The following is an 11,039-nucleotide window of genomic DNA, read 5'->3' as shown; positions in this document are numbered from 1 at the left end:
AGCTCATAACACATTTCATTTCACTAAAATGTCTACCCTGGAAGTAGAAAAATGTATCCTCTCGCTCAAACCTTCCAATTGCAAAGGTGACATTTGTCCTGCACAACTAATAAAAGATGCTGCCGGAGAATTGCCCCTTTTCATCTCCAAATTGATTAACACCTCCTTCGACTCAGGCACTATCCCTGCTAACCTAAAACAGTCGTGGGTGCTCCCACTCCTCAAGAAGCAGACTTTGGATCCTCTCATCCCTACTAATTACCGTGCCATCACCACAGTACCTTTTCTACTCAAAATACTGGACAAAGCTGCTTACAACCAGATTCAAAAACACCTAGAACTGCACAAACTTTTGGGAGATACACAATCTGGCTTCCACCCATTACACAGAACAGAAACTGCCCTAATTGATTTAAAATTCCAAATTGATGAGCTGAGAGACAAAGGGAGGACAGTACTTCTCCTACTTCTTGATCTCTCAGCAGCCTTTGATCTAGTGGATCACAAGGTTCTCTGCAGACACTTGGATTCTGCCGCTCACTTCTCCCATGAGGCCATCAGATGGATTGAGTCATTCCTGAGCGAGAGAACCATGAGTGTATTCTCTCCAACAGCAGCCGCTGACCCTACCCCCATCTTGTGTGGTGTTCCTCAAGGCTCTTGTGTCTCCCCAACTCTATATAACATCTTCACCAAGCCCCTGTTCGATGATCTGGACGATCTGGGTATCACCTACACTAACTATGCAGATGATACACAGATCCTCCTACCGCTTTCTGGGGATCACAGAATTGGTGAATAGGGTTTATCTTATCATCCAGACACGGATGGCCACTCATGGCCTCTGCCTGAACGATGATAAGACTGAGTTGATAATCTTGGGCAATCATACCAACATTAAAAAACTAGGCCAAGTTTTCTCTTCATTTAATATTGACGGGAATATCATCCAAGTTTCCAAGGAAGTAAAAACCCTTGGTTTCTACCTGGATTCCACTTTGTCATTTGATAAACAGGTAAAATCCTTGGCCTCCACCACGGCCTATACTTGCAAGCTGATAAGAGCTGGTAAGCCATTCCTCTCCAATGACAGCTGCATGATCCTGGCCAGAGCCTTAATACTCTCTGGAATTGATTACTGTAATGCCCTATACAGTGGAGCTAACAAAACCACCCTCCGGAGGTTACAAACACTACAAAACAACGCCTTTAGAGCAGCACTCGGCATAAACAAAAGAACCCACATCTCCTCCATCAGACGCCAACATAAATGGCTATCTAGTGATAACAAAATACAGTTAAAGATGCTATCCCTGACCCACAAAGCTCTAAATAACGCTGCCCCTAGTTACCTTATAGACAAACTTCATAGGAAAATCTCTCCCAGACCAACCAGAGCTGGCAACGCTAACTGCCAGGCAATACCTAGATACAGGCTTATCACGATCGGGGGAAATAGCTTCCCAGTGAAGGCAGCCAAAATCTGGAACCTACTGCCACAAGACCTGAGAGTTGATCAACCCTACCTACATTTCAGAAAATGTAACTAAACATATCATCTCCACTGACCCCTAGTCGTTCACCACCTGACGCTGTTTACCCCCACTTGCCCCCGTGTCATTGCTCAGATGATTATGTGTTACATAATCTAGTGTAATACTAACGCACTGTAAATACCTAGCGTTATATCTGATAAATTGTACTCTTGCATATTGTATATTCTGTATCTATGTGAGATTTATATATCTATATTGGATATTGTATAACTGTTTTATTCTGTAACCTGTAAGCTTTCATGTTTTCTTATTGCTGCGCCCTATTACCCACGGGTCTGGTGCGCTTAAAAAGTGAATAAACAAACAAACAAACACCCTGGGCTCTCTCCCACCCTGCTCCTACCACTATCCCATGGTTCCCCCCACCCTGCTCCCACCATAGTCCCTGGGCTACCCCCATCCCGTTCCCAACACAGTCCGAGGGCCAGTGGCGGCTAGTGAATTTTTTAAGTGGAGGGACATAACTATTTCCCTCAAAAATGCCATAGCGACCGAGCGCAGTGAGGGAGCTCGAACCAATCAAAGGGGACTCGGGGGTTTTCCCTACTTGAATTCTTTTTATAATGGGTTAAAATGTTGCATTGTAGAGCATACATTAAAAAAATGGGTAAATAGCCAAACAGTTTGCAATTGGTGCTGGGGGGCCCAGAGGGCAGGCATGATATTTTTTACTAGACATCTATGATAAATGTCCAGTTAAAAAATTCCATCCCTGTCCCCTGGGCCCCACTGGGCCTAACACAATCAACATATGTGTGTATTCAAGGCGCTGGGGTGCCAAGGGGGAAAGCATGGTATTTTTGACTGGACATCTATGATAGAATCCAGTAAAAAAAAACATCCCTGTCCCCTGGGCTCCACAGCGCCTCAGAAGGAGAGCTGATTTTGGCAGGTGGGTAGGGGGATTGTGCAACAAAGGCATTATTTGTGCTTTTTTTTCAAATGCCTTTGTTGTACAACCCTCCTTCCCCCCTCTAGCCACTACTTGCCAAAATCAGCTCAACGGACCAAAACAAACTAACACACAGACACACACACATTCATACAGCAATCACTCTATCATAAACAAAAATCCATCACCATACACTCACTCATAACACAAGCATACACGCATCCATAAACATGTTTAAATGAAAAAAAATTAACATAAACGTACCTCTGCATTGGCCTGCGTGTGGGTGCTGAAACGCCCTGCTCCAGGCTGTTCTGTCTGTATGTACGAGGAGGTGCAGGAGCGCCCCCTGGCACATACATACATGCAGTGCCCCAGCCAGCATTTCCAATTAGCTATGCAATGCTGGCAAAGCAAAACACCCTAGTCTTGCATGGCTCAGTGAGCATGTGCAGCTGGGGAACTGAACTGAACTGTCAAAGGGAAATAGTGTTTCCCTTTTACAGTTCAGCCAGCCCAGGAGCACTCCCTCAGCTGGAGAAAGCAGCCAAGTGAGTGCTCATTGTTTCACTTGGCTGGCTCCTTAGCTCCTCCCTAATGGGTAAGAGGGCCACTGGGTGGGAACCCCCCTCGCCATTATGGGTGAGCAGCCAGGCTCGGACTGGCCTATAGGGTGATAGGGCAATGCTTTTACCAAAAATGCAAAATGCTACTGTGGGCCAGTCAAAATGGGCCACCTTTTTGGCCAATGTGGGACAGTTTGATGAGTTACTTCACTATGCAGTTAGTAAGTTTGACCATTGTTGCTGAATAAATATTCTATAAATATCCCAACATACTTATATTTGAACACAAAGCTCCCCCTTGGGTAGTATACAAACAGTCTGTGACAAAAGGAATGAATATCCATTTACAACTGCGGGCCACTTTTTCATTGGTGCCTGAGACAGTTTCATGCTTCAGCCCGACCATGTGTGCCGCCCCTGCCAATTTCTTCCAATCTTTAAAAAAAAAATATATTTTTTTACATTTCATGCTGGGCTCTTGCGCCCCCCCAGGGATGCAGCCACGGCCCCCTGCGGGGCGCACCCTCCGTTTGAATACTGCTGGGCTAAGCTAATGTCGGGACTGGCGGGACTCGGGGCTAGTTTGCATTTTGGTTGTAGCACCTGATCTTCTATCCGGGGCTACAACCAAACGACCCAGGGCTATAACCCCCTTAGCCCCCATAGCAAAGCCTCTGGAGGCAGGTTAGAGGTGAAGGAAAAATGTTATCTAGAAGGCAGATGAGAAATGGACCCTGTCTGGATGCTCTGAGCATCAGACTGAGGGATGTCGCAGATGGAACTCTGGACATGAGAGATGAAAGAGTTCAGAGACTTGCAGGTAGATCTGAGAGGGATGATGCTGATAGATAAACCTGCTCACAAATATACATCTGATGACATGAGAGGGACTTTTTTTTCACTCCTCCTTTTCCCAAGGCAGTAATTCAATTTCTTTCTTTCTTTCTTTCTTTCTTTCTTTCTTTCTTTCTTTCTTTCTTTCTTTCTTTCTTTCTTTCTTTCTTTCTTTCTTTCTTTCTTTTCTTTCTTTCTTTCTTTCTTTCTCTTTTCTTTTCTTCCTCCCTTTCTTCCTTCCTTCCGCTCTTTCTTTCTTTCTTTCTTTCTTTCTTCCCCTTCCCCCTCCCTGCCTTTCTCTTCTTTCTCTTCTTTCCTTCTTTCTTTCTTTCTTTCTTTCTTCTTTCTTTCTTCTTTCTTTCTTCCTCTCTTTCTTTCTTTCTTTGTTTCTTTCTCTTTTCCTTCCTCCGTCGCTTTCTTTCTTTCTCTCTTTCTTTCTCTTTTCCTTCCTCCCTTTCTTTCTTTCTTTCTTTCTTTCTTTCTTTCTTTCTTTCTTTCTTTCTTTCTTTCTTTCTTTCTTTCTTTCTTTCCCTTCCGCCTCCTTGTCTCTTCTTTCTTTCTTTCTTTCTTTCTTTCTTTCTTTCTTTCTTTCTTTCTTTCTTTCTTTCTTTCTTTCTTTCTTTTTTTTCTTTCTTTCTTTCTTTCTCTCTTTCTTTCTTTCTCTTTTCCTTCCTCCATCTCTTTCTTTCTTTCTCTCTTTCTTTCCCTTTCTTTCTTTCTTTCTTTCTTTCTTTCTTTCTTTCTTTCTTTCTTTCTTTCTTTCTTTCTTTCTTTCTTTCTTTCTTTCTTTCCCTTCCGCCTCCTTTTCTCTTCTTTCTTTCTTTCTTTCTTTCCTTCCATTCTTTCTTTCCTTCCACACTCTCTTGTTTCTCTCTCCCCTGTCTGCGTTTCTTTCTTTCCTTCCTCTGGTGTCTTTCTACTCCCAGTGTCTGGCTTTCTGGTTTTTTTGTTTCCTTCTCGCACCATTTTTCATGAGTTCCTTTTTCTATCTCCCTCTCTTTTACTCCATTTGCCTCTCTGTCTAGTTACATGTTCTGCTTACTAGTATCTTCACACACACAGACACGCAGTTGGAAGCTTATCACATTAAGTCGTATTTCGAGTAGATTACAAGTCTGAGATTGCTGATGAATAACCCACCCGGTTGTGGCAAGAAAGAACACATATTTTGAAAATCCTGTTAGACGGGTTGGCTTTCAGACGAGTGGCCTTTAGTGTTGTGTGATAAATGTCTGATTATGGCAAGACCTCTGATTTGTATCAGTCACTGAAGGGTGCATGTTTTAAGGTTAGCCAGGAGAAAGCCTCGGTGGCTTTGTCATTAACCTGCCAATCTAAATGAAATATACACTTTATATCCAGCACCACCATCAATATATTAAAAAGGCAGAGCCTCTGGCGTTGCCAATGCTTGCAGTGTAAGCAAATCAATGAAACCTCCCAAGCCCAGCGTGTACTTAAAGGTCATGTTGCCGTGTTCCCGTTATTGTGTTTAAAATACAGGCATGACCCACATGCAGCAGAGGGTGAACTTGGAGCTTAGCAGGGACACGCTGCTCATGTGTGCAGCACCTGTTTCTGATTAATTATTCACCGGCACTAAGAGTAAGAGGGGTGAATGGGGCCCCCAGGTACACAAGCTGTGCTCCGGGGCACGGACATCGCTCAGTGGATTGCCTTGCATTATGTAGGCGCTGCCCTGAAGCTCTTCCTGTGTCGTGTCGCCCTGCGCGACTCAACAACGTGTTACTTACATTAAAACATGTCATCACTCATTCATTCATTACTGCTGAATTAAACGCCGGATTGCTTAATGTGTTCGCCCATTCATTCACCCGTGTACTCTTGCGTGCGTGCATGCGTCCTATTCATCCGCGTGTCCATCCATGCATTCATTCATTTCATCACTTTAATTGGATTATTCGATTACTGGTGTATTCGTTTATCAAAGCGTCTATCCGTGTATTGCGTCGTGCCATTCGTTCATTCATCCATCCATCCACCAATGAAGTCATTCATTCATTCTTCCCGTGGAAAGATCATAAGAACGCAGCATGGGTTATACTTACCTGGCAGAGGAGACACCATGATCACTAGGGTGTTTCTCCCAGGGTGAGGCTCATCCACTGCACACCGGATGTGCTGACCCCTCCGATGTCCCCAAATACGGGATACTCGACTGCAAAATTTCTGGTAGTGGGGGACTGCGTTTGCGCTTTCCCCTGAAATACATAAATAAAACATTTTAAAAACCGCAAATCGAGACTAAAGTGTGCGTTCTTTTTTATGACGCGCAGGAGATTTTAAATCCACTGCGGCCGCGCAACTAAACGAACCAGAGGCTACTAGTGACGTATTGTGTGTGGGAGTTCTGAGTGACGTATGCTTCCTGAAAGTACGCCGTCATAGCGCGCGTATCTCCTCCCTTGTGAGTTTAGCTCCGCGTTTCTCGCTGGGAGGCGCACAGAGGACTGACTGCCACAGCAGCAGCGCCCCCCCTCCCTCTCCACTCCCGCTCCTCCGCCTCAGCGCGGAGCCTGCAGCGGAGGTCCCTGTGTGTGACCGCGGGAGGCAGAGGACGCCAGGACACGCAGCCCACTGCATTCGGGGAGCAAACTCCAGCCGAGCTGTTCCACAGGGAGCTCAGCGCACGGAGGGCAAGCGAGGATCACTGGACACCCCATCACTTGCACCTCACCTGTCTTTTCAGAAGCCCCAAGCACGCCACCGGAGGCTAGAACTCTCCCAGACACCTGTAAGCACGCCACCAGCAGCCCGGCGTTTCTAGGAACCCTCAAGCACACAAGCCTGGGGGTCTCTTCCGGTCACCATTGGAAGCAGAATTAGCTCGCGCTCCTCCAGGAACCTTCAAGGGCACTAACAGGACAGTGCCAACATACCACCAACTGCCCAGCTCCGCCTTGAACCTTCAAACACACCATCATTCCTTACTACTTTAGGAACCAGACGTCACTGGCCATCCTGAAACATCACTTTCTGGCTCCTACAGGGATCACTTGGAACACCCCAACACCGCCAGCTCCTACAGAACCTGTGGAACACATCAACTTGTCATCCCCTTCAGCGTCAACCAAGCCAGTAACCGTCCGTCTCCTTCAGGAATCACTGAGCACATCACAAATGCCCCTGTTCCTCCAGTAAACATTGGGCACACATTTAAAACCCAATCTTCTTCAGGGAGCATTGGCAACAGCAATTAAACTCCATCTCCTTCGTGAGGCATTGAGCATACCACTTAAACTTCATCTTCTTCTGCAAGCACCAGGCACACCAATAAAACATAATTTCTTTTGAGGACTATCACCACAGACAAAAGACCCAGGGATCGTTGGGTACCCCACCTCCTTTCCTTGTGAAATCATTAAGCACAGTAACCAGATATTAGCCTCTTGGAGCTGCTGAGTACACCCTCATCAGTCCAGCTTCTGAAAAAACCACAACAACCAGCTGTCTTCTGCAAGACCCAGCAGCAACACCCAAAACTAGCCTGGTGTCCCCAGTGACCGTTGAGCTGCCAGCTCCCTCCTATCTAACCATCAACCACATCAACCTGTCAGTTCTTACGTGGACTATTGCGTCTAGGGGCCATCAAGCAGACCACTACCAGCCAAGCTTCGCCAGGTGTCCATTGAACACACCACCAACACCTCTGCGCCTCAAATAGCCCTCAAGCACATCACCACCATCTCAGGTGATCTAAGGAGAACTGATTCCTCCACTAGCTCTGCCCCCCTCCCCAGGTGCTTATTGAAAACCCTTTACCTCAGCTTCCAAAAACTACTAAGTTCACCATTCTACACACCACCACAAACCTCAGCCCTTCAGAAATAATTGATCGCACTTGCTTGCTTCCTGCACAAACCATCAGGCACACCACTCCTGCGGGGACCACTGGACACGTAACTACCACCACCACTACTGCTGTTCTCCCTGGCACCACTGAGCACGCACTTCAAGTTACTGCTCGTACTGGTGTACACTGACTACCAAATCCAGCCCAGCTCCTCCAGGAACCGTTGAGGGCGGTGCCACCAGCCCAGCTCCACCAAAGACTATTGTGCACACCACCAGTCGCAGTTCCTCCAAAGACCATGTCCAACAAGTCCTGCTGCTTTTTTGAGGCAAACCCCCTTTCCAATTTGCTGCCTCCTCTGCTGATCCTAGAATTCATCTTGGGCTCAGTGGGCAATGGTGTTGCCCTGTGGGGCTTCTGCTTCCACATCAAAACATGGAAGTCCAGCACGGTTTACCTCTTCAACTTGGCAGTGGCAGACTTCCTCCTCATCATCTGCCTGCCGTTCCGAACCGACTACTACCTGCGGAAGAAGCAGTGGATCTTTGGGGACCTGCCCTGCACATTGACGCTCTTCATGTTGGCCATGAACCGGGCTGGCAGTATCTTCTTCCTCACCCTAATAGCCCTGGACCGCTACTTCAAGGTGGTCCATCCCCACCACCTGATCAACTCAATCTCCAACGGGGCAGCGGCCTGCCTGACCTGCCTGGTATGGGTGCTGACCATCGCTATTACGGCCTACCTGCTGAGCGAGTCCCACCTCGAGGTGTCCAACTTTACACATTGCGACAGCTTCACCATCTGCCCGGTCTCCGATGCGGTGTGGCACGACAGTCTCTTCCTGCTGGAGTTCTTTCTACCCCTCATCATTATCCTCTACTGCTCCCTCTGCATCACCTGGAGGCTGCGGCAGAGGCAGCTGGACAAGCACGGTAAGGTTCAAAGAGCGGTCAAGCTGATGGCAGCGGTCGGGGTGGTCTTCATCCTGTGCTTTCTGCCCAGCGTGGCCACCAGGGTGTATATCTTGCATGTCTTGTCAAGCCCTTTCAAACACAGCTGTGAGGTCTTCAGGTCAGCGGACTCCGCGTTCTACATCACCATCAGCCTGACCTATCTGAACAGCATGCTGGACCCTCTGGTGTACTATTTCTCGAACCCCTCCTTCCAGAAATTGTACCTGAGGCTGGTTGCAGGGAAGCTGACCTGCCAGCAAGCACCCGAGGTGGACAAGAATCCGAGCCTGGACGCTAGTGTCTCCCACTCCATCAGCCGCCTGTGAGGGGAACCCACCCTGCCTCTGGTGACCGGCGCCCTGCCTCCTGTCACCTGAGCCTGTCTGGCCGCCCCATACTTCGGTTTACTTGTGACGATGCGTGACTATAGTGAGTCTGTTTAGAGCCTGAAGGGCTCACGCCTCTGACTGCAGCTTCTTCACAGACCAGTGGAAGGACTGATTGCTCAAGTCCTTGACGCAGAGCGGGGAGAGACTGATTACCAGCTAAGGACTCCCTGCTTCTCCTGGGGCATTGAAAAGGGACCTGGGTTGTCTCCCAAAGGCTCATTACTTTTCTGTTGCTTTATATAACCGAAAGTCCAGGGCATTTGGCTCTGAGTATGAGACACGGATCAGGTCCCAACCACTGCTGGCCTCCACTGGGGCCTTAGAGCCGGAGGGACTACGCGCCGAGTGCTCGAGTCACAGATGGCCCTGAATTGCTATAGAAGACAATTCACTTTAAGACCTTTTACTGTTATTTGAAGAAAAATAAACAAGCAGCGTCTTGAATTCAGAAAGGTGGATATAAATTAATTCTCACTTTATCAAGTGTTTATATATGTCTCTATATATATGTTTATGTATGTGAGCGTTTTCTATAGCTCAAACCTACCTGGGAAGCATTGGAGAGCGGTACAAAAATAAAGAGTGCAGGGTTAGGGTTCAGTATGGGCGGGAGCAAGGTGTAGTATGAGCGGGATTAGGGTGCAGTATGGGCAGGAGCAGGGTGAAGTATGGGTGGTATTAGGGTGCAGTATGGGCAGGACCAGGGTGCAGTATGTGCTGGAGCAGGGTGTAGTATGGGCGGGAGTAGGGTGCAGTATGGGTGCTATTAGGGTGCAGTATGGGCTGGAGCAGGGTGCAGTATGGGCGGGAGTAGGGTGCAGTATGGGCGGGATTAGGGTGCGGTATGGGCAGGAGCAGGGTGCATTATGGGCGGGAGCAGGGTGAAGTATGGGTGGTATTAGGGTGCAGTATGGGCAGGACCAGGGTGCAGTATGTGCTGGAGCAGGGTGTAGTATGGCGGGAGTAGGGTGCAGTATGGGCTGGATCAGGGTGCAGTATGAGCGGGAGCAGGGTGCAGTATGGGCGGGAGCAGGGTGCAGTATGGGCAGGATTCGGGTGCAGTATGGGTGGTATTGGGGTGCTGTATGGGCAGTGTGCAGTATGGGCAGGATTAGGGTGCAGTATGAGCGTGAGCAGGGTGCAGTATGGTCAGGATTAGGGTGCAGTATGGGCGGGAGCAGGATGTAGTATGGGCGGGAGCAGGGTGCAGTATGGTCAGGATTAGGGTGCACTATGAGCGGACGGGAGCAGGATGCAGTATGGGCGGGAGCAGGGTGCAGTGTGGGCACGATTAGGGTGCAGTATGGGCGGGCGGGAGCAGGATGCAGTATGGGCGGGAGCAGGGTGCAGTGTGGGTGGGAGTAGGGTGCAGTACGGGTGGTATTAGGGGCAGGGTGCAGTATGGTCAGGATTAGGGTGCAGTATGGGCGGGAGCAGGATGCAGTATGGGCGGGAGCAGGGTGCAGTGTGGGCGGGAGTAGAGTGCAGTATGGGCGGGATTAGGGTGCAGTATGGGCAGGATTAGGGTGCAGTATGGGCAGGAGCAGGATGCAGTATGGGCGGGAGCAGGGTGCAGTATGGTCAGGATTAGGGTGCAGTATGGGCAGGAGCAGGATGCAGTATGGACGGGAGCAGGGTGCAGTATGGTCAGGATTAGGGTGCACTATGGTCGGGCGGGAGCAGGATGCAGTATGGGCGGGAGCAGGGTGCAGTGTGGGCGGGAGTAGGGTGCAGTATGGGCGGGATTAGGGTGCAGTACGGGTGGTATTAGGGGCAGGGTGCAGTATGGTCAGGATTAGGGTGCAGTATGGGCGGGAGCAGAATGCAGTATGGGCGGGAGCAGGGTACAGTATGGGCAGGATTAGGGTGCAGTATGGGTGGGAGCAAGGTGCAGTATGGTCAAGATTAGGGTGCAGTATGGCGGGAGCAGGATGCAGTATGGGCGGGAGCAGGGTACACTATGGACGGGAGCAGGTTGCAGTATGGTCGGGAGCAGGGTGCAGCATGGTCAGGATTAGGGTGCAGTATGGGC

At 48.9% G+C, this 11,039-nt stretch overlaps 1 protein-coding gene and 1 non-coding gene across 2 annotated transcripts; both read left to right on the top strand.

Annotated features, from left to right (window-relative positions):
* Positions 1–5,909: 5,909 nt before the first annotated feature.
* Positions 5,910–6,073, top strand: LOC138496210 (U1 spliceosomal RNA). Its single transcript, XR_011277749.1, has one exon. It is a non-coding gene; the product is annotated as a U1 spliceosomal RNA (small nuclear RNA).
* A 365-nt stretch (positions 6,074–6,438) lies between these two features.
* LOC138492471 (hydroxycarboxylic acid receptor 3-like) lies at positions 6,439–9,438 on the top strand. The gene has a single exon (XM_069619629.1). The coding sequence runs from the start codon at positions 7,961–7,963 to the stop codon at positions 8,942–8,944; it is 984 nt and encodes a 327-aa protein (XP_069475730.1). The 5' UTR covers positions 6,439–7,960; the 3' UTR covers positions 8,945–9,438.
* The last annotated feature ends 1,601 nt before the right edge of the window (positions 9,439–11,039 follow it).

Source organism: Ambystoma mexicanum, chromosome 10 (assembly GCF_040938575.1).
Source record: "Ambystoma mexicanum isolate Mex_15411 chromosome 10, UKY_AmexF1_1, whole genome shotgun sequence".
In the NCBI taxonomy this organism is placed as follows: Eukaryota; Metazoa; Chordata; class Amphibia; order Caudata; family Ambystomatidae; genus Ambystoma; species Ambystoma mexicanum.
The sequence above is the reverse complement of the archived record's forward strand: the minus strand, read 5'-3'. Positions and strand labels throughout refer to the sequence as shown.

Coding starts and splice junctions, on each gene's coding strand:
- LOC138492471 (XM_069619629.1), top strand. CDS start 7,961: ATGTCCAACAAGTCCTGCTGCTTTTTTGAGGCAAACCCCCTTTCCAAT.